The sequence below is a fragment of the Phragmites australis genome, chromosome 16 (assembly GCF_958298935.1).
Source record: "Phragmites australis chromosome 16, lpPhrAust1.1, whole genome shotgun sequence".
Lineage (NCBI taxonomy): Eukaryota > Viridiplantae > Streptophyta > Magnoliopsida > Poales > Poaceae > Phragmites > Phragmites australis.
Genome location: NC_084936.1, coordinates 212,740 through 236,196, shown reverse-complemented (window position 1 = coordinate 236,196; position 23,457 = coordinate 212,740). Strand labels below are relative to the sequence as shown.

Below are 23,457 nucleotides of genomic sequence, written 5' to 3'. Positions count from 1 at the left end.
GCCGTATGATCCCGTCTTCGCTGTTGTTGCATGCTTGCAGTCATTTGATGAAGAACAGAAGCAATGCCGTCTATATGCGTGGCACTGAAATGCGATTGTTGCATTCCAAGCCAAGCAAACACATATGCATCTATTGCTCTTGTAAATGTGCATGTAACTAAAAGGTGAGTTAGATTTTCTAGCTCGATTTTGCATAGGGGGCATAAAGGGTTGTGATCCTAGCCTCTTCTTTCTAAGTTATCAGCTGTCAGGATTTTTTGGTGTATAGCTGTCTATGCAAAGAAAAAGATCTTTGGTTCTGTGTGTGCTCTCCATAATCCAGATAGAACAAAAGGCTTGTGCGATCCCCTGAATTGTATTCTGTATGCAGAACGAGACGTGTATTCGGCGCTGCTTGTCCATTTCCATGTAATTGAGTCCTTCTGGTCTGGTTGCAGGACAACTGATTGTAATAAAATCCAAATGTCCACAAATTCAAGCAATTATTGGGCGTTGCCTAAGTTTCTGAGTGACTTGATCCAGGAGCTATTTTGCATTTATGTGTGAATGGTTCTTTTCTTAAAATGCGCAATCTTGTACAGGTTAGGCGCCCGATCTTTTAGCGGTATCCCCTTGATCCAAGGGCATTGCCAGAACTTTGCCCTCTTACCATCTCCAAGTGCAATTGTTGTAGAGGCAGCGAACAATGCCCGACCTGTGTGCTCACATGGGATCAACATGCCAGTCCATGGTCTTTCATCAAATGCCCATGAATACCATAACCATGGATATGGTCTAAATTTGGTCTCCTCCAAGAAGTATGGCTAAGTATGAGACCAAATTTAATGCTCACCTGCAGGGATGATTTTGTTTATCTCATTTCCCCATTGAACTCCTCCACACCCTATGGCATGAAAAGGAAGGCTCCCTCCAATACAAGGCAGGAAACATGTGACAAAAATTATTGCATTTTTCTTATAAGTTGGTGATGCATCTGGACTCATCATTCTATGCCTATCTATACTAGTATTAGTAAACACAAAGGTTATATTAGCGACAACAAGAGTTGTATCGAATGGGACGTATGGAATAGACCAATCATCTTCTAGATCTGCAAAATCAAGAGTGTCCTTTAGTTGATACTAGCAGCAGACCAATCAACTACTATAAATGATCACCCGTAATACTAGTCTATGATCTGTTCCATGCATTAGTAATCACTGAAGCTACTTAGACGACGTCCCTAGTCTTTCTGTCTACATTATTGTGTGCGTACCTCGATGCATTGCTGCCATGCTAGTCAGTGATCGATAAAGACTGGTGCAGTTGCCAACACCTTCACTGTAGCATGCATGATCCTGCAGATTCCCGTGTCCTGTAACCAAACTGTTTGGAACAGTATTACCGCAGCTTTAAGAATCTACATGAAGTACATCTACCAGATAGGTTATAATTAGTGTAAAATTTGGAGTTAATTAAAAGGAAAAGAGCACTGCTACACGTACATACAACTCTACTCGAGTGCAACTCAGGATCCAATGGCTAAAATTACTTGCATGAAAGCTCATAAATGCAAATGCATGGCTGTACTGAAATGGTTGTCCGTGAAGCATTTCTGAAAAGAAAATACGGAACTGCAGAAGGGTAAACTGTTGCAACTTGCAAGGACCACGCACAGTCGTAACACTGTCTGCTGGTAACGGATCCACTGTACTGGAACATGTCGCATTGGACAACAGCTGCTCATTAACTGGTAAGAGGTCTGCTGTGCTATAACCTTCCATACCACGGAACTGCTCATTGCGATTTCACAAGGTCGTACTCCGGTCCCTACGCTTCTATGATGGATTTTAACAGGGCTAAGGGCAAATGAGATCATGCAGATGCAATAATGCAAAGTATGGCTCCACAGGCACATGACTTGGCCTACTCACGCTGCATGCAAGGCCAACTAACAAGGGCCAAAGAGAGAGTACCATTTTTTTAAACTCAGCTTGCTTCTCCTGACTATTCTCTCTTTGTTTCGCAGCCATAATACGAATCTTTATTATTATTTTCTTTGAGCTCAACTAATCTGACAACTAGCTAGCCAATCTCAATTCAAACTCTGTACCTACCTTGATATTTCTTTTTTTTTTTTCCGACCGCGCATGGTAGCTGTGTGTCATTTCATTAAAGAGAAAGAGAGAAAACAAAGTACAAACACACCACCTTGAGATTTTCTGAATGCCCCTTTCTAGGTTAGACACTCCAAACCAACACATAACCTTAACCTCTGAACAAAATCCACAAGATGCTAAAGAATTTCTCAGTTTGAGCGAAAGTCAGACAGACTCAACAAGGAATACTATGTCCTCATTTGGCTTAAGAAAATACTTTACTCTATTTGTCCCAAGCATAACTGCACAATTGAGAAGGTTAAGGTAAGGATTCTAATGTTCATCAATTTTAACAGGAAACTTTATTCCTTCACTTCATGAATTCAACTTACTCCAGTTTGTCTAATAGGTCATTTCTACTGTCCCTTTATATAAAAAGGATGGAAAAGAAAAAATTGTTAAAGCTGCATACAGAATCCTACTGTGTTTGTGTAGTAACAGCCACTCTTGGATTTTTGTATTCAGAGAGCGACAAATTAAAAGGACCCGATTGAACAGCTGTAGGATATATAGGAGTCTGAATATAGAGGATAGCACTGTTTGCATATGTCTGATTCAACACGGAATCGAAATGAATGCGCCAAAATTGGAAATTTTCCCAACAGTGCAATGGCACAGAAGGAAAGCTCCATCCATTCTTCCAACCGAACGTGAATGATTGAGACTCAAAAAGAAACAAGCAAAATGATGAACCAGATATTATATTGTGATCTCTTCAGTTGGGAGACAATAGGAATCAACAGGATTCTTTATTTTCTATGATTTCCTGTGTGATCTAAAACATGTTGTGGATAAAAAGGGTTCTTTATTTTCGTATGATTTCCTGCGTGATCTAAAACATGCTGTAATTATAAACTAATATATTTGTCTATTGGGGTTTGCTTCCAGACAACTTCCAAGTTTTTATCTAATCAAGTCAACACAAACCAACTAAATTGATACAGAGTTGCATAATCCAATTGAACAGAACTCATATAACCATATCTTTTTCCAACACAAAGGGGACTAAGGGTGAACCAACTTAAGCCTGTGATTAAAAATCATGTTTTAGTTTGTCTGCTATGTGGAGTACAGACAACCTACATGTGTCAGTTGTTGGACAGGTCCCCTCCATCGTGCAAGCTACAGTTCGTTCCTGAGATAGCACAATCCTATTTTTTTTTTCTGATCAGCTGCGCAAGAACCTAGGAAGCTAACCTTCTTAGTATGGGCACAACAGGTAGAATTAGCACCCTATGCTTTATAAGCTGATTTTTCACCTTTCAATCTTGTATCAGAGGTAACTTAACCAGAAGAGGATTTATAATTAGCACTGTGACTAAACTAGTTGCAACAGTCACATAACAAAGGATGCTCCATGCCTACAGGCTTCATCGAGTGCAAATATGTTTTGGTTTTTGCCTCTGAAACTGAAAGTACTTGTGGTCGCGGTTGTCTTGTTTTGCTCACTTCCCCACATCACAATTAACCACATGTTCTTCTCAAGCATATTAGCTGCATCCGAAAAAACCCTGTGAAGTTTTCAGAGAAAAGTTGTTTTCTTCTGGATCCAAGCAATGAAGCTTTGCTGGCCCTGACAACACAAAGTGCAAATTTTCTGAGAAAGTTTAGTCATGATCGGGGGGTCATCTTTTGTCTGCGGTAACAGGCTAGTCACTTCACCTCTTTTTTCAACAAATTGCCACTGTAAGTATTAAAGTTGTAAGACAGTAGGGACCTTATTGGCTATTGTAGGACAACATGAGCTGTGCTTTTGAAGGGCACAGGCACACATAAGGAGCATTTAGACTTACACAGTAACACCTGAACTCTAAGAATAAGAATTCTTTTGCTAAAGCCCTGAACACTCTGATAAGTTAGATGGTTATCATGTGGTTTTTCTACTATGATTTTCCAGACTTGGAACCCATGAGGATGTTAAGCCTTACAATGATGACACTAGCTAATTGTCCCCATCCTCCCAGAAGAAACAAAAAGGATGCTAATAGGCTAGACATACCATGTGAGATGTGAATGAACAAAATATTTCCAACTTTTCATTGGCCTGTTTTGGGTATGAATGAATCAGGCCCACTGGGCCTATACGTTGGGCTACATATTAGCTGGGCCAATTCGTTACCTATATTCAGACATACTCTATTGCTGCTTGGTTTGCGAACTGAGCAGTAACTCAGTTGATTTGTGCCTCCGGTAGAGGGACGATCACTCGGGCTCAAACCTAGTGTGCATCAATTTGTGGATACCTTCGTGAGAAAATTGCTTTTAATGAGTTTCCTGACTAGTCAAGGTTTGGTACTCTCTTACCTTAAAATTAAAAAAAATGTCCGGGGAGTCTCTCCTCGTGGTGGAGAAAAAAAAGTTTCTGAAACTTAATTTGTCTCCACAACATAGGGGACTATAGGAGTGCAGTGCAGTACATGCAGAGGAGATATTTGCAGTTCCGCAAAGCAAGACAAGTTAATATGGTGCTTGACAGTGAAGTGGCGTGCATGCAAAGTCGGCCATCTAAAGTGTCATGCGATCAGTAAGAAGGCAAATTTAAGGTGACAGGAAAGGATTAAACAGACAGATATGTGGTTGTTAGAACAAGTAGTAACAGCAACACATAAGAGGAGAGCAGGATTTGACATTTTGATTGGACTGGACTGCCTGATCGAACCTTTTGCTCTCACATTACATTTCATGCATCTAATTAAGAGGCCGGGACACAAGTTAGGTAGCTGTATGATCTCCTTTTTTATGAGAAACAGAAACTGGCCGGAGGTTGATTAGTCACGTTACTGGAAATGCAATTATTTCTACAAGACAGGGCTTTATGAGGGCGGCTCTATCTGTTGTCGGCAGGCATGCTTGATGAGCAATATAGTAGCTCCAGCAATATAATGGGCTAAATATATGATCTATCAAGATCCAAACACGCAGTAAAAAAACGACGAAGCAACAGAGGGCAAAGCGCCCACCTGAACATTCGGGACCACGCCCTAATTACTCAAAATCAGTTCCTCCGTCACAAAATCTATAATTATTTTGTGACTAAACACGTGAATATATCAAGCTAATTAAGAGATCGATCTTACGTAGATCTATACTTAAGTACACAAACACCAAAATCATATGATCTAAATAAACACAGGACAACGTACGGCATCATGGACAATCTTAACTCCTTGCTCCGGAGAAGATTAATATGCTGTATACATACCTCCCAAGAGAGGGAAAAAAATAGAGAGAGAAAGAGACAGGCTACACAGAGAACAGAAGTATAGCAAGTCCCCTGTTAATATCTGTATCATAGTTCATACTAGGTGATATGCTACGATTAAATGTCCAGAGATCAAAGGAGATACGCCCTAAACCTTTTCGTGTGGAAGTTTGCGGTAAAATGCTGCTACTGAACACCGATAAAGTAGATAACAAACTCCAGAGTCTTGGGTTGCATGCATCTATATGCCCGTTCTCAAACAAGTCAATTAGATCTTGTTCGTGCTGTCACACTTGTGGAAGTGCAGCAGCACGGGGCTCTTGCACTTGGGGCACTTGGGCTGCTTCTCTTCCTCCGAGAGCATCACGTACATGAGGCACTGGGGGCACCCAGCCACCACCATCGGCGCTGCCGCCACCTCCTCGGCATCGGATGACACACATGAACTCGCCGGCGACTCCACGGAGGCTTCGATGCTGCCGTTGACGGGCATGGTGCTCTTGGTCTGGCTCATGCCTGCTTCAACTTGGCTTCTTCCTAAATCCTAACGCAGTGTAAAGCGAGAGTGCAGTGCAAGTGCCTACAGGGAAGAGAGGTGCCCTCTGTGTTGTGTGAGTATAATGGCGCACCTCCCAGACCATTATATAATGGCTTGAGGAGGAAAAGGTGATGGCACTACTTTAAACAATCTCTGTCTTGGAAAAAAAAAACTACGGCCTCCAACATGAGTGGCAAAAGTCTAGAATTTTCTCTAAAGGAACAAGAAACAAGGGATTCTTGTCATGCTGAGTCATTTCGAGGTGCCGCAGCAAAAAAAGACATCTACAACTCCTAACTCTTTCCCTCTTCCAGCCCTCAAACTTCAGTTGGATGCAACACCAAATAACCTCATGAAAGAAGGGAGCATTACTTTCCCCCACTTCTCCTATGTCATATCAACCACTTCGGCGCACAACTTCCTCAAATTGTTGAAAATTTATTCTATAACTTTTTTCTTCTTGAAGATTAGTCATTAGTCTATCTCTATGTGAGATAGATTGAGACCTATAGCATTTTCTTTAGAATAGCAAAGGAGCATATCCCAGACTTCCTTTTCTCGGATAAGATATCAAAATCACTGCAACTGAGGTGAAGTTTTCATGAAAGAGATGAGGACGGCAATATAAGTGAAACCAATTTAACCACAAGCATAAATGAAGCACGCTTGTATCCCCTGTGAGTCTGTGAACAAGACTTGAATGTAGAGGCTATGTTTGCAAAATGAAAGATACAGTACAGCTAAGATTTGTGCAGCTCAGATCACAGACGTACACACAGAAGGTGAAGTTTTTTTGTTAAAAAATTAAATAAAGCTTCTAGCACAATGAGAATTGTTAAAAAAATCTAACATCATGATGTTAGTACTCAAGATTGATTAACGATCCTAATCAACTGTAAGCAAGCAACTTACGATTAACCTTTGAAAGTAGGTATCCAAATGGCTAGAAGTGATAATAAACTATTATTAGTAGCAGTTCTATTCAAGATTATTATTGATATTTTGTCCACCAAGTTAGTTATGTGTTTCTTTATACGTTCAATAAATAGAATTTCTTGATAACACATAACTCTCAAGAAATCTGGGTTTCTAAGCAACATTGATGCCATCCTGTGCAGGAGCATTCAAGTGGAATTGTCTCTACTAGGAAACAAAAAGAAGGCTCTCAGCTTGGTCAGGGCGTACAAATCGAAGCAAATTGGCTGTGCTACATTAAGATTGTTTGATTGAAGCAGTTGTACTGGTATGTGTCAAACCCTTGAATGAGAGAACAGTTATCACCTGTACATGATTGGACTTGAGCTTAAATAGTTTAGAGGGGGGTTTCTCCTTTGAAATCAGGCTAATTGCAGCGATGGTATACTGTAGAAGACACCAGCCTCTGAGCACCCTATTACCCTAGTCATTCTATGACAAGAACCTAAATAATGTGATGGTTGTAACAAATTTGCACTGACCGCTTTTTATAATTTGAGAAGATTTATGGCCTGTGATCATGGAGTCGTGTGCATTATGTCAGTTGTAGATGTCTCTATCTTTTTCCACAAATCAAAAGCCTAAACGGTGATTTGCCAGGAAAGTACTTCCCCATACACCATGAAGAAAACAGCCTGTTACTAAAAATGAAAAAAAAAGGGGGCAAGTTTGCCCAAATGAGTGTGGCTATGAAAAAAAAAACTAGTACAGTAGAATATCTTTCCAAGTGCAGAGTGCAGACGTGTAGTAGTATCAAGGAACTGATGCGGTTGGACTATATCTTGTGATATAATTGGCAAATCCTTGAGACGAATGCACGCAATTGTAACCGAATGAATTGCAAACTGAAATTCCAAATTTGCGAGAGGCATCACCTGGTTGAAGTTGAAAGCCTGAATCTGAATGGCAGATGGGCGTCGCATTGGGTCGGCCACCTCCTCTCCTCTCGTCGTGACCCCCACCTCACCTCCGGCGAGGCCTTGCCCCGTCATTGGATTGCGGCGCGGCGTCGGGCTTGGGAGGGAAGGATTGGATTGCGAACTGAAACTGATGGGGAGGGGTCCGGCCGGCCCATTAGAATATAAGTACCTTTTTCAAATAGACCCCCGGGGAGAGCAACTATTGCATAACTCCTCCTGCCTCATATTTTCTTTTTGTGTAAGTTTGTGGTTTGAATTTGGGATGCCTGATATTTTCCAGCAGGGGCAATTGTGTTCGTACCTCATATTTTCTTTCTGTGTACCTCTGTTTTGAAATATAACTGTGATTTTACCCTTACCTTTTAGATTTTATGATTTTGCTCTTTTTTTTTCTTCAGAATAATGAGTTATTTGTCTTTGGTTTCAACTCCCGCTAGAGGTAACCCAATTAAAAGAATTAAAACAAAAAAGATAATTATTGAAAAATGTCCAAATGATCGTATTGCCCTCCCACTCTCTTCTCTGTCCCATCCATCCGTGTCACGGGCGGGCGCACCATGCGGGTGGCGGGCAGGCGAGCTCGACGCGCTGGCAAGTGGGCGAGCTCGGTGCGTGGGCAAGTGACACGAGGGCGGGTGTGCAAGGGCATGCATGTCTTTTTATAATTGAATTCACACCGTTAAGTGCTTTTAACGGAATAGGAGCAAGTGCAAGTGCAAGTTTCAGTTTGAAAAAATAGGAGAAAAAACACAAAGTTTAAAAAGTAAAGGTAAAATCATAGTTGCACTTAAAATTAGGAGTATGAACACAATTGCCCTTTTTTAGTATGGACTTTGATAGTCCAACTGATGCAACGAAAAAGATTTAAAAAATTTACAAGTTGAGAGCTAGAGTAATTATGCAAAGAGGAATTGCAAAAACTCACTTGTAAGTCAGGGGTTATTAAATACCCACATATATCTTAATTCCATACAGTCTAACTCCTGCAAGTTTTATGTCTGTTTTAATTCACCTCTATGTCCGGTGATCGACCAACATGGTTGTTGTATGGTCTCGAGGCGTGGCTCGGCTCGTTTAGCATAGCACCGGGAGTTGCTAGAGATGCTCCGAGCTTAAAAATTGTAGCAGAGCTCACTTGAGTGGAATAATCCATAAAGGGCGACGATGACAGTCAAATTTAGAGAAAATAGACGAATCTTGATGGTCACTGCACTAAACTCTAAGTAAACTCATAGATGACCTTATCTCGGCAAGTCAAGAACTTAGACGAAGGCTGGAAAGACCACAACGGTCTGTCAACAAGCATGAAGAGGTATTTGAAAATGCATAAGTCTTGTAAGTGTTAGACCATAAAGATTGAGACCCATGTGGCATTCCATAACCTACTCGTAAGTGGATTTTTATAAAAAAAAATTATACAAAAGAAACTAAAGGATGTAGGCGGGTATTTAAAAAGCTTGTAAAATTTGCATGCGTTAGACGGTAAGGAATTGAGATATATGTGGACTTTTGAAAATCTCATAAAGAATTGAGATGTAGGTAGATATTTAGATTATGTTTGTTTTTGCTGTGGTTTGTTACAGTCTAGATTTTGCAGTGCGGATTGTAGGATTTTATAATATAACTTGGCTTGTGGATTGTGAGAATCAATTTTTAGATTATAATGGTTTGTTTTTTACTTTTACTTTTAATCTATAATCCATAATCAGAATAAAAAAACAAATAAAGCCTTAAAAACTTAACTTGTCCTTATGCAAAAGAAACCAAAGAGATGGGAAATTTGGTAAGTCCACCCCACGATGAGCCGTGTAGTCACCAATTAATCAAGAGCAGGCGACATCTGCATCTACATCTCCGCCCGCCGCCGCCGCCTCCTCCTCTTCCATCTGCTTCTCTTACTCGAGCTGGATCGCTGAAGAAAGGAAGGCGATGTCTCCCTCCGGCGAGGTGGTGGCCTCCATCTCCTCCGCCCTCGCCCTCGCCCTCGTCGTCCTCGCCTGCGTCGAGCTCGGCGACGCAGCCGCCGCCGTCGGCGTCTACCGCCTCATCCAGTACGACCTCGCCGGCGCCCCGCTCGGTTCCCGCGCCGCCGCGCTGAACCACCACGCCGCCGCGTTCCCGCCCCCCGCTGGCGCAGACCTCTCCCGCTCAGCGCTCGTCGCGCCGCTCCTCGACCTCCCGCTGTCCTTCCTCAGAGGTAAAATTCCGCCTCCCGCTCTTGCGTTTCTTCTCTTTCCTACATGTCACGTAATATAGATCTCTTCCTGCCTCTAGACGGACTTGCGCTCGCATTGCCTACTTTTCTTGTTGGATCGACTTGAGTAGTGGACTTACGATCTTGCAGTATTATGCTGCTAAGTGCTGTTGCTCTAGTATTGGAGGCTGGATCACGACCAGGATAGGCATTGTGTGCTTCAGCATCCCGAGCTTGTTTTTAGTTGCGATCTGGAATTCTGGATTGGTTGCTACTTATTATGCCAAATCTGATGTGCCCATGTCGCGTCACAAACCATAGGGTTTCCAGTACCTTTGCACATCAGCACCGGGATTTGAATTGTGTCTCAAATACAAATACTGCCAAACGGAAAGAAAATTCATGTTTCCAGTTCCTGAGCTAAAGTATGCTTTGATTTCTTACGTAAAAGTTGCTTGGATTAGTACTGCCAAACTCTGTTGCTGAATAATCTTACAATGTCTACTCAGAGTACCTGGCGGAGAAAAAACATCTGGGAGGGTTGCTCATTCTTCTCCCGACAAAACTCAGCAGCAAGGCTGGTGCAGGGAGCAACGATGGCAAGGGGCAAGTAAAGGGTGTACTGGCTGAGCTGGAAAAGTTGCTTGTTCATGAAGAAGTTCCAGTAAGTCATAAATTTCTCTTTCTCTTTGATTGAAGCAAATAACTGAATATGCCTCAGGCATTTATCGCTCTAGTGTTGCTGGACATCTATATGTTCCTCTATTTGTCCAACAGGCCGACGTTTATAATATATAGCTCCATGGGTATAAATATATAGCGCTTCAAAGATTGAATTTTAACACAATTATTATGCATCCAGCTTCTTTAATTGGTATGAATAACGGCTACACCACTCAACAGTCAAAATTTTGATTGCATTTGAAAACCTGAATGATATTTTTTTAGTGTTGGCTAGCATTTTTTATTTCAAGTTTCACAACCTTTAAATTGTTCTTGGGTTTACGATCTATATTTGTGTTCTCCTTTATTGTGTAATGTTTTTATTACATCATTTTTTTGTTGGTTTTGCTTGTCTTGTTCATTATTTTCTAGTCCAAATATGTCTACTCCCCACTTGCCTGAGTAATCTACTTCTATATTATTAAGCGATCTATTGACTAAATGACGTGCATTGATTCATGCAGTATCCGGTGTACTTCGCTTTTCATGACGACAATTTTGATAACCTGTTGGCAGATATCCGTAAAATTGCCTCTTCAAATCAACCAGCCTCTGCAACAACAGGAGGGTAATACTCATAAGAAATTTATCATATTTTAAAGAGGCCAGCCTTTTTGCACTTTGAACTTTATAATAACTCGACTACAATGTATGGGAAGTTACAAACTGTCAGTCTCTTGCATGGTATTTTCTTTTGATTGTCTTTATCTGGACTTGTAGTTACAAACTTGTTGTGTCCTCGGCGGAACCTAGGAAAGTGTTATCTCCGACCATTTCTAATATCCAGGTAGCCTCTCTTCTAACATCAATTTACTATCTGGTTAACCATTTGTCAAGTTACTTTTATTTTCTTTAGTTCACTGTAGTATCTTGCGGATGTTTTCCCCCTTTGAGAAGCAACAAACAAACACGGATGGCTATATGTTGGAAGTGGTCGTTCCAAATTGATATTCGTGTTAACAAAAGAATGCTGCTTGCAATGTTGTCTTTTGAAATATGAACACACCTAAGCTGAATCTTTTCACGTTGCAGGGATGGTTACCTGGTTTGAAAGGAGAAGGCGATACTGAACAGCTTCCGACTATTGCCATAGTTGCAAACTATGACACCTTCGGTGCTGCACCTGTATGTTCATCCAAAAAATGTTCCCAGAATATTCCTTATTATTCTTTTAGGTATCTTGCATAACACGTATCTTCTCAGGCACTTTCTGTGGGAAGCGACAGCAATGGAAGTGGAGTTGTGGCTCTTCTAGAGATTGCAAGACTCTTTTCACGCCTCTATTCAAATCCTAGTACTAGAGGCAGGTACAATATTCTATTTGGGTTAACATCTGGTGGACCCTACAATTACAATGGAACTAGCAAGGTAAGTACCCATCTGCGCCATTAAGAAAGCAAGTCCTCCTTTGTGGCATCTGCTTGAGCAACTTACAGCTGTATGTTTTCGAATTTGATACAGTGGCTTAGAAGTTTCGATCAGCGTGTACGCGAGAGCATCGACTACGCAATTTGCCTGAACAGTGTTGGTTCCTGGAGCAGTGACCTCTGGATGCATGTATCAAAGCCTCCAGAAAATCCCTATATCAAACAAATCTTCGAAGTATGTCGATCATTTCATGCTTGTTGCTCCATAACCTCAGTTATCTGTAAAGATAGTCGTATTGACATCTGTGAATTTATTTGCTTTCAGGATTTTTCAGATGTCTCTAAAGAAATGGGTGTTTCAGTTAGAATCAAGCACAAGAAGATTAATGTCTCAAATCCTAGAGTATGTACTTCTTGATGTTTCAAAGATAAATATACCCTCGCATTAATTTTGGTTCCCATCAGGAATGAACATAGCATATACAATATGCATTTGGTGACAACATCTTTTGGCAATAACTAAGGCTATTTGTTATGTATTCCAATGCATTTATGCATATACTTGTCATTTGTCGAATGCTCTATAGATTGTGTTTCATTGGATTTGCTAGTTGGGCTGTTGGTCATATTTGCAAAACCATTGCTCAAATCAAATGGAACTTAATCCTACATATGTTTGCACATGCTACACATAAGGTGATGAATGCAATCTCATGGAGACACATGTCCCCACAAAAAAAAAAAATGCAAAAACACACTTATGTTAAATATAAGTCACAGAAGTATTCTATCACAAGATGAATACCATTCAAAATAAATTATTGAATGGACGCCAGCGAAATTTTATTCAGCCCAGCCAGCGCCAAGACATGCTTTCCATTCAATATAATGGCCTGTTTGTTTGGGCTTCTGCTTTTGGGCTTTTATGAAAAGTTGTCCTTTTGGCTTGTCTGAAAAATATTTTATCACAAGATGAATACCATTCAAAATAAATTATTGAATGGACGCCAGCGAAATTTTATTCAGCCCAGCCAGCGCCAAGGCATGCTTTCCATTCAATATAATGGCCTATTTGTTTGGGCTTTTCTGAAAAGCTACTTTTGGCTTGTCTAAAAAGCTGCTTTTGGAAATAAGCTGTTAGCTTCTCAGCACATAGCTTATCTGAAAAGCGTCTCTCAGCGAGCTTCTCAGTTTTAGTTCATTTTCCTCAGAAACAAGCTTCTGGCTTCTCCAGAAACCACTTCTCCAGAATTCTGTTTGTTCTTTCTTCTGGCTTCTAGCAGTAGCAGAAGCAAAACCGGAAGCAGGAAACTAACAGGGCCTAGGTCACAGAAGCTTTCATTTGCTTGGCCATTATGTTAGTTTTCTTGTTTGAATACCTGAAAGAGTTCTATATATTAAGTATTTGGAATAAAGTACTTGTCTCTTATTTTGTTCTCATCCAGTTGTCTATGGCAAGTAGAATTTTAGTAATCTTCCTATTTTATGGACATCACAATCCACACCACCGTTAGTGCATCTTTGCACCACATTCACGTGTGCTAAAAATATAGCACTAATCAAGTTCACATGCCATCTACATTAAGCACTAGCTATATACTGATTGCTGAATTAGTCCTTTTAGCATGATAGCATGACATGGAATTTTGAATGCATTGAATGATTAAGATTAACTGAATTGGCATGGGGACCAGTTTAGAAAACAGTGCAGAACAAGATAATCTTTTAGAAATTCAGATTCTTGTTTAATTTTTACTGTATTGGAATCAGGAAGTGCTTACTTGGGCTATTAAAATGTCTATCACATTTAACTGTCTTATGTTTCTATCTCACCAAGTGGCATGTTTTGCAAACTTGTAGGTAGCATGGGAACACGAGCAATTCTCAAGGTTTAGAGTGACTGCACTTACTCTTTCGGAAATGTCGGCCCCTCCTGAATTTTTGGAAAGCACTGGTGGTCTTCATGACACTAGGTGAAGCCACTTCTAATGCATCTTGATTCTTTTCAGTGCAACTAGTTCAATCTATGCTAAATTTTTACTTGTATGTTCTTTCTTTTTGCAGAGAATCTGCAGATGTTGAGTCAGTAATCCGAACTGTCAGATTAGTTTCTGAGAGTCTTGCGGTAAGCTAAATCATTTGCTTCTGTCAGCTAGTGCTTGGACAATTATTCATTCAGTATTTATTTTTCTGTGTGCTTGTGAGTGTTAGTGTGGATACACTAAACGCATGAGTGCCCTGTTTTAGGTATCCCCTCTGGCAGGATGCTTGTAGGGTACAAACATTTAGCTTATTTCTCACTGTGCATGAAGCTTCTTCTGTTTGTGTTGCTTGGTGAAATATGCAATATGTCAATGGAGAAAGTTCACGCAATTTGGAGAGTTGATAGCAATATCTCCTGTTCATCTATATTACTATGGTCTGGACGATGTGTGTAGCATGTTTAAATGTTATGAGCAAAAGTCATCGGAGGCTTAGAGCTTCAAAACTGTACTATGATGATGATGATGATGATTGAAACTAAAACTGACTGGCTTCCTCTTGCTCTTTTACAGAGACACATCTATGGACTGAGAGGAAAGAACATTGATGTATTTGCAGAGAATAGCAGCTTAGCCATTAATCCTCACTATATCCAGTCTTGGTTGGATCTTTTATCACGGACACCACGGGTTGCACCATTTCTTCAGAAAAATGATCCCTTCATAGCAGCACTGAAAAAGGTCTGGATGCCTCTACCAATGGTTTCAGTTTTCAGTTCACCAGGTTCATAGCTTTCTTGCAACCCATGACGATCGTATGCTGGTGCAGGAACTGTCTGGACACACTGCTGATGTGCATGTTCAGAATGATGCCCTCGATGGCATGTTGACTTTCTATGATGCAACGAAAGCAACTCTAAATGTATATCAGGTATATAAGCTCCGTGGCATTTTTTCATGTTTTGCCATCATTATTTAATTTCGTATCTAAAGGCTTATTGTGAAGAGCATTCCTCAAGCTTTATAATGGCCTTATTATATTTTGTCCCACTGTTTGATTCCTTGATGGATTACTTGACACAGATGTATATTCAGATCTTAAGTTCATACCCACTTTTAAGTTGCTTTTGTACACCACATTGAAATTACCTGACACAGCCTTTGTTTCCTCAACTCCCAGGTCGCGAGTGTTACTTTTGACCTGCTGTTCCTTCTGGTGCTTGGTTCCTATCTAATCGTTCTCTTCAGTTTCTTAGTAATTACTACACGGGTATGGATCGTTTGTTTACTCTGGACAGAATTTGAAGCTTTGATTTCCTGCAACTGAGAGCGTATCATTTTGCTTGAACAGGGTCTTGATGATCTTATCAACATATTCCGGCGACCTCCATCACGCAAAGTCAAGGGAGCATAGACTAGATTGTCTTTTTAAAGTGTATTAGTATCGAGAATGCATGCCTAGTTAGAAGAGCTAGACATCAGGATGACACAGAGGCAAGCTATCTTTCCACAGCACATAGACATGTAATTGCAAAATCTTACTGTTTCTTTCTCCAGCCAACGTGAGTGGCTTAAAATTCCGCCAAGGGAAAACTTTTCTTTCTGTTGTGCGAGGAATTTTGGCTGTAATTTATCTTTGTTTTATTCTCACAATTTTGGCTACTGCGAGCCTAAGGCATCTTTGCTTGAATAATTTATCTTGGAGGTGTGTTATGTACCAAAGAAGCGCCACGCTGTGCTCCCAACTCTGTACTTGGATGCAGTGAAGCGCATCTTCTCTGAATAAGGAGTCCATTTTGTAACAAGCTTGACTGTTACTAGGCAATCTAAAACTGGGGACATTCAGAGCTTTCCATGAATAATTCATACACATAATTGAAATCGTACAGAATGCCAGTTTACAAGGCCTTCTGGATTGTTGCACAGCTGCTGTTTTGCACTTGTCGAGCACTGCAAAACCATGTATGCACAGAGATGACTGATGATGCAGTAATACACAGTTGAAGCTCACATCAACAAGTTCATAGCTAATTGTTCTGACAATTCATTAACTGACAGAAATATATCGAGATTACTACAAGACACCGTTGGCGACAGCACGATCTCAACTGCACAATGCATCAGGATCTAATGCTAAACACAACACCTATGTTTCACCCAGTCTCCGGAGATCTTTCGTCAGTCCACCGTCGTATCAAGAGCAGGTATTCGTCGGAAGCGTCCTCCAAGCCTTCTACCTGCTGATATGTTTGGCGATCTTATCTCGATTCTTCTCTTCTTAGGCGTCAAATGGTCACCTGCTGATATGTTTGGCGATCTTATCTCGATTCTTCTCTTCTTAGGCGTCAAATGGTCACCTGCTGATATGTTTGGCGATCTTATCTCGATTCTTCTCTTCTTAGGCGTCAAATGGTCACCGGTTATTGATTCGAAAAGCTCTCCCATATTCGACATATTTGGCCTCTTTTTATCAGCCTCCTCTTTCAGGAAACTGAATGCATGCATCAATTGAGAAAATGTTAGCATGTTTCGAATACACATTCAGAAATTAAGCATTGTTTTAGTTAAGAAACAGATTTTAAGTCACCAGAGCAGGCAAGCTGACAGAACAACATAGGAACCTGCAGTTCGATGAGATGAAAGGTGTACCTCTCCCGGATGATTTTAAATGCTTCCATAGTTGCATAAGGCAGCCCTGTCTTCGGATCACAGTATCTACAGGAAGTAAGCCTCACATAAGCATAACAAACTCTCAAGACTCAAGTCTCAACTCAATGCTTACTGCTTTTGGTTATATAGAAAATCCTGTTTCAACCCTACTTCTGCAGTAGCATTTCAAATTCCCGAATCAAGAACATGCTGCTAACTGCCTGGTATGCTCATTTGAAATCTGTCACATAATGAGTGAAAAATAGCTAAAACAAAGGATGTAAGCAGGATTCAAGCAGTATAATGCCTCGGTTTTCAGCTCATAAACGCACTGGTAAGCTCTGAGTGATCCAAAATATATAATAAAACCACAGACTCGAAGAAAATCCAGCTATCAAACGAAGGATGCATGTCTGTCTAATTTATTACTTGTAGTCAAGTGAAACATTATACAGCAAGAAATTCATGTGCGAGGAAAGGAACATAGACGGCCAATAAGGGATATCATAAACAGGTGTCATAAAATCTTACTTGGCAGGAAGTCCTGTCACAACACAAACAGATTTCTCCGGATCTGTAATATACAAAAGTATTATGAGAAGACGAGGGTTAATACAGCAATTTGAATTCAAACTGCTAAGCACACATTTTACGGTAACTGTCAGAGTCAAAAGAACAAATAATACAGTACCAACGAAACTACTTACAAGGAGCTGACGTAGTACAAAGTTCAGAAGCAAATGATGCCCCATTTATGAATTCCAGATGCGATTCCCCTAATTGAGAACAGTACTGATAATTAGGTAACTGGAACACCTAGGATATGGATTTTTATAACGTGAAGAGGGAATTTGCTAAGTTCACAATTCATATGCAAACAAGTGATTGATGATAATCTCATAAAGCAGTTACCATCTCTTGACCAAAATCGAATTGTAGGACCGCCATAAGTGTCCTTATGAACAACAGCTTTTTTCTTCACTTCCTCCTCCCTTGCAAGTACACGTTCTAGATTTCTCAAGTTCATGATCACTGGAAAGATAGAAAAAAGGTAAAAAAAATTTGGATAAGCATAACCAATGCTGGTAAATTCCACCTATATCTTTTTGGATAAGGTAAAAAGGAAAAAAAAGCAGACCTGTTTCAGCTGCTTCCAAAAGCATCTCTTCTTGCGTCATTCGCTTTTCTTCTCCCTCCTTTTTCTTCTTAATTTGCTGGAACAGTTTATAAGATGAAAAGAATAGTCAACATAAATCCTAAAATGCCATAGGATGACAAATTAATTTGTGTATTACAAGATTCTGTTGTCCATGAGTAGCGCTATGCACATGTAACATTTGATGTATTACAAGAAGCAGAGAGCTTGCGCATGGATACATACCTTCACTATTGCTTCTTTTTCAGCACGCATCGCTTCTCTTTCAGCTTGTCTGACGATGACTGATGTTCTGGTTGATTTCCTGATTGTCTTCTCATTCTCGAATTCATCAGGAACATCTGCTTGTCTGGATGGACCTGGCTTATCAGACTTGTCAGTTTTTGCGTCATCTAGTTTTGGAACCACCTTCTTCTTGGTTTTGGTCTTGCTCAAAGTCTTGCCAGGGAATATTAGCCGCTTTTTGATAGGTAATCTGCTTCACAGTTGAGTTCGGACATGAGAATAGAATTCATAACAAGTTTACATGATGTGATCTAACACTAACATGTGTACCTCTCACGTACTTCCTTTTCTGGTTCATCATCAGGTTCAGATTCCTGTACAATCCTGAGAAGTTAGATTGTCATAAGCAGTAAACAACTCAGTGAGATCTTAACTAGAAGCAAAGACAAGAGCTGTGTCCACTAATGGAAGCTAATACAAATAAGTCAACAGGATGGATGGAAGGAGGATCAGGAGGGATCTCACATCTTCACCAAAATCGCTGTCGAATTCGTCGCCAGCATCCTGCTCTTCCTCGTAGTTGACATCGTTTTCTTCCTGCGAGGAAAGATTGATGGAACAATTAAGTAGGAGTATTTCACACATGACGCATCAGCAAGTGTAAGTGCAGCAGCAATGTGTATGTATATTGACCTCGACCCATCATGGTAGGTAGGAACCAATCCTTGAGGGCGTCTTGATTCCAGAAAACCTCATCCTGCTCAACCTCGTCCTCGAGGAGCTTGCTTATCCTGCGCCATCGAATTCACTTCGTTTCAATCAGGAGCACGCTGACTAAGCATAAGGGAGTGGGGGCGCAAGGACAAGTAGACGCAAAGGAGCAGGGAGAAGGACGGTCGAGTAGGACGGGCGGCTCGTCGTCGTCGGCGTGGACGTCCATGGCGGCGGCGGCGGCGAGAGAGGAAGGGAAAGAAAGAGAAATCCCGTGAGCCTTCCTTAACCGGGGTGATGCAGCACCGTCAGATCTACAATTCATGGTTGAGATTGCAGACGCTTGCAATTTACTAATGCATTTGGCCCATTTGAAATGCTGAAATTTCATATTAGAATTATTATTATTATTATAAAAAATCCGTGCTCAATTTTTCTGTCATCTCACAGGTTCCAAATATAGGCGAGAAAAACCATCCAAATATGATACGGACGCAAAAGCTAACGACAAGTGTGCTATTTTTTTTTACGATTTCACTGTTGTTAGACATTCCGTGCTGTGTAAACTATGTATGGCTCTACTCAATTAATTTCTAATATATTGTGACGCCCATTTTCCTTGCCGCGGCCCAGCCCAGCAGTCGCCCGCTTTCGGCCCAGTCGCCCGCGCGCCGCTGCCCAGTGGGACCCGCCCGTCAGCTCCTTCGTCCCCGCCGCGCCCGCGCGCCGTATCCGAACCGAACCCGCAGCTGCCGTGCGCCGAGTCCGATTTCGTCGCGCCGTCCGCCCTACGCGCTGCACCCCGCAACAGCCTACGCCGCCCTCGCCTATATAACCCCAGCAGCGTCGCCTTTTCCCCCCTGCACACGCGCAAGAACACCCGAGAAAGCCGAGCGCCATAGCCGCCGCCGTCGCCGAGCCTTCCGTCGCGCCAAGCCCTCCCCGCCGCGTCCGAGCTCGTCGCCAGCTTCGCAGTAGCGGGAGGAGCTCGTTTTGCTGCTCACCGACGCCTCTCCGCCGCCGGACCGAGTCCTCGTCGCCCGCCGGTAAGCATCGCCGCCCCTCGCCGTCGCTAGCATCGCCCGAAGGTCCCCGCGGCCAGCTAATCCTCTCTCCGGCACTGCATGTCCCCCAGGAAGCTTCCCCGCTCGTCGGATTCGCCTCTCCGCCGTCGCAGCTGGATCTCCGTCGACTTCCGAGCGCCGCCGCCCGCCATTGTCGTCGCCGACCACCGCCAGAAGCTCCTCGGCCGTCGACAAGCTCTCTGTGAGATTCCCCGTGCGCTCCCCGTCCGTTTGCGCCTTTCCCCGTAGAGTTTGGTAGCCCGTAGCGTGGTTTAGCGTGTCTCCGGTGATCCTCCGGCGAGATCCGAGGCGGCGCCGCCGTGTTCCGATCGCCGCCGGCCTGTTTCCCCCCCAAATCAATCTCAGCCGTCGGATCCCCTTTGAACGCTCCTGATTAGATCGCAAGATACCCCTTCGCTAGCCGTCCAGATTGCGCCACGTGTCCTCTTTAACCTAGTCAGCAACAGAGACACGTCAGCGCGCCACGTGGATGTCCCTGTCCTACGTGGCAGAGCCCAGTCAGCAGTGGATGCCCAGTCAGCAGCCCAGTCAGCCTGTGACGTCAGCATTGCGCATTAATCCGGATTTTCAGTATGAAAATAATTCCACCTATTCTCGGAAAATAGGGAGATTTGCAAGGAGACCCCTAGGCTTCACTGTTTTTGCATATAGGCCCTTAGATAGTTCTGGATAATTGTAATTAGGCCCCTGGATTTTAGGGTAATTATGTTTAGGTCCCTGAACTTTGCACTTAAGCCCCTAGAACTATCTGTTTTACAATTTAGACCCTGCAAACTTTCAGAAAAGCCCCTGTAGAGTAGAATTAGTGTAACTTTTCCATACGACCTCCGATTTAGGTGATTTTCGCGCCCCCGAGATCGTAGCTGCGTGTACTTTCCGTTCATAGCCTTTTTAGAGTTAGTTTCTCCTGTTTAGTGTGTTGTACTTAGCTGTTTTGCTATTTCTTTCCGGTGTGTTCTTCGGCTTAGGAGGAGAGCAGAGTGCCAGCATTCAAGACCAAGTTTTTGAAGATTCTGAGCAGCCAACTTACGAAGGCAAGTGTCCTTGATCACCTTGATTTAACCATAGATCATTATAGTTTACTTTTCCTTAGTTGCATGCTTGTCTAATTTTGAATCCCATGAATAGGGTTTACTAGAATTTGTATGGCCAATTCCTTGTAGCCTCTTTTGGGGTTTTTGGGTCCTGTAAAAGGGTAGTCATGCTAGTGCAGTCGTGGATTAGAATCATTATGAACTTTGATTAATAACTATGGAACAAGTACTTGGGAGAATTGATAATCTTGTAGTAACTTGAATTTAGGGATCCCAACTGGATGGCTAGTATGTGGTGGAGCTTTACAGCAGGGTTTGTGTATGTTCTTGTGTGGGATCCTAAGGACCGGTTCTTGGAGCCTGTAACCTGGCAAAACAGCACAACCATGAGGCCTATATGGGTACGGCCTGGCTAAGTAATTAGTGTTCTTCGCATTCTGTACGCACCAATGGTTGGTTCGGTGGCACAAGAGGGGGCCTCTGCAGTGGATGGGATCCCTGTTAGCGGTGAAACCTCAGTGGGTGCTTATAGATGTGGAGATACTTTGTAACAGCCTTGTAGTGAGACCCCGGCCATACACCCCGGAAGTGTAAGGCAAAAAGGGAATCACGACTCGTGGGTAAAGTGTGCAAACTCTGCAGAGTAAAATAACTGATCGATCAGCCGTGCTCACGGTCAAGAGCGGCTTGGACTTCTTCAGGATTAGATGGGAACTTTAAGGGTTGGTTTGGGTAGTCGGGAGGTGGTACTCCCGATGAGTCGGTAGCCGGATATGGGATATCTGGTGAGTCTGGTAGTCGGATGGGATCCGATGGGTTATGTTCTTATATTGTTGGAATAAAAATCTAGTAAATAGGATTGCTAGGTTGTTTGAGTCTGTTTTAGCTGAGCATAGTCGCAGTAAATCCCCAAGTTGACTTTTCCTTGTCAATAGCCTGCATGTCATATTTTTCCTCCACTTGCTGAGTACTTTATGTACTCACGCTTGCCTTTTTCCCTACCCTCAGATGCTGCTCAGAAGGTGAAGTCTTCGAGGAAGTCCCGGGCGAGGACGCTGATTTCTAGAAGGAAGAAGGCGTTGATTGAAGACCATGTCCTAGGCTGGTGTTTCCCCCGGACAACGCCTGTGGATGGATGGGTGTTCCGCTGCCAATTGAAGATTTATTCGTATTTTCTTTCAGACCTACGGGTCCTTTTGTAAGGATTGTTTACGTTATTTGAGACACAGTTTATGCTATCACTAATGACGTCGCTGCATGTATGTAAACTTGATCCTGGCATACATGTGGAATACATCTGGTTGTTTCCTTTAAAACCGGGTGTGACATATATCTCTTCTTTTTGGCGAGTATTATGTTAAGTTGATGTTGCTGATCTCATTTATAGGTGTGATTGGTTTATAACATGACGTTTATTTGTTTTCTGTGAACACCTACACAACTGCTCGATCATCGTCATCCATCTCACAAATTTTCTAGCTAGCAACACTGTCATCGTCATGGTATCTTGTCCTCCACCGTCGCTCCTCCTCCACCTCCGGCTTCTCCCCATCGCCACCACCGTCATCAGAGGAGGTAATGACAGCCTCCTCTACTGACATCTCCTCCTCCGACGATGACCTTTCCTCCTCCCAGTGTGACGAGGACTGACAACGTTTCATGGAGGGCACTCTGCCCCTGTGCCACCCGTCGATGAGCTTGGAGGAGGACAAGGTCAGCGCAGAGGACGACGTGGATGCAACCATGTACATATTAATTATTCTAAGATTTTTATGAATAGTTTTCATTATTGCTACATCAAAGTGTAAATAACGTCAACAACAAAATAAAACAGGCCTTCTCAGCACTTGGACGCCCGACATGGTTGTCGCCTCCCTAACGTGTGCCAACAAGTTATTTGGGCACTGAGTATGCAAGAGAAGCAGCTTGTTGGCACACCCAAAGCCGACATGCACTATCGGTGCCGACACGAGGTGTTCCCACTTACACGCTCATGGAGTGCCGACTGACATCTATTCTTGTTGTTTCTCCAATCATACCATACTGTTGCAATTGTTTATTAAAATTGGGTCCTCCTAAACCCTCCCTCACCTTGTGACCTTGGTGGGGGATTTTCCAGTGCGGCTCCATGTCCTCCTCCACTGGTAGCAACGGCAGCGTCGTCCCCGACTAGGTCCTCTTCAATGCCCATGCAACTACGTCAGTAGCCTTAAGACATCATAAGAGTGAATTTAGGCCCTTGAGTGTAGATCCAATGGCCTCGTCGACGAGCTGCTACTACTACAGAACTGGGCTTATATATCGGCCCATCATTGCTAGTTCATTAGTCGCGCGGGAAGAATCAGCCATCATAGCTTATGAACCGGCAGTGATAAGGGTCATCACTACCGGCTAATGGATTGAGCCAGCAGTGATGCACCCACACCTCATCACTGTCGGCTTAATCTATTGACCGGTAGTGATATCTTTGCATCACTGCCGGCGGATCATATGAGCTGGTAGTGATATCCTCCTCTTCCTCACCTTCTTCTACCTCGAGCTAATAGAGTCTTTTCAGT

At 42.5% G+C, this 23,457-nt stretch overlaps 2 protein-coding genes across 2 annotated transcripts; one reads left to right on the top strand and one right to left on the bottom strand.

Moving 5' to 3' along the window:
• The first annotated feature begins 9,569 nt into the window (after positions 1–9,569).
• Positions 9,570–15,844, top strand: LOC133895398 (uncharacterized). The gene is made up of 14 exons (XM_062335693.1): positions 9,570–9,970; positions 10,477–10,631; positions 11,155–11,258; positions 11,411–11,477; positions 11,723–11,815; positions 11,894–12,058; positions 12,152–12,292; positions 12,383–12,460; positions 13,918–14,030; positions 14,122–14,182; positions 14,613–14,780; positions 14,869–14,970; positions 15,220–15,309; positions 15,391–15,844. The coding sequence occupies exons 1-14, from the start codon at positions 9,703–9,705 to the stop codon at positions 15,451–15,453; spliced, it is 1,668 nt and encodes a 555-aa protein (XP_062191677.1). The 5' UTR covers positions 9,570–9,702; the 3' UTR covers positions 15,454–15,844.
• A 160-nt stretch (positions 15,845–16,004) lies between these two features.
• Positions 16,005–22,644, bottom strand: LOC133895927 (SWR1 complex subunit 2-like). Its single transcript, XM_062336455.1, has 11 exons — positions 22,387–22,644; positions 18,595–18,666; positions 18,400–18,443; positions 18,070–18,319; positions 17,827–17,902; positions 17,601–17,720; positions 17,396–17,464; positions 17,220–17,262; positions 16,689–16,754; positions 16,457–16,530; positions 16,005–16,336 (listed from the first exon to the last, which is right to left on the bottom strand). Exons 1-11 carry the CDS (start codon positions 22,642–22,644, stop codon positions 16,218–16,220), a joined length of 1,191 nt encoding a protein of 396 aa, XP_062192439.1. The 3' UTR covers positions 16,005–16,217.
• Positions 22,645–23,457: the final 813 nt, after the last annotated feature.

Coding starts and splice junctions, on each gene's coding strand:
- LOC133895398 (XM_062335693.1), top strand. CDS start 9,703: ATGTCTCCCTCCGGCGAGGTGGTGGCCTCCATCTCCTCCGCCCTCGCC. Junction 10,632..11,154: donor TTGTTCATGAAGAAGTTCCA/GTAAGTCATAAA, acceptor TGATTCATGCAG/TATCCGGTGTACTTCGCTTT. Junction 15,310..15,390: donor TCTTAGTAATTACTACACGG/GTATGGATCGTT, acceptor TTGCTTGAACAG/GGTCTTGATGATCTTATCAA.
- LOC133895927 (XM_062336455.1), bottom strand. CDS start 22,644: ATGGTTGCATCCACGTCGTCCTCTGCGCTGACCTTGTCCTCCTCCAAG. Junction 18,444..18,594: donor ACAGCGATTTTGGTGAAGAT/GTGAGATCCCTC, acceptor AGGATTGTACAG/GAATCTGAACCTGATGATGA. Junction 16,531..16,688: donor TTTAAAATCATCCGGGAGAG/GTACACCTTTCA, acceptor GCATGCATTCAG/TTTCCTGAAAGAGGAGGCTG.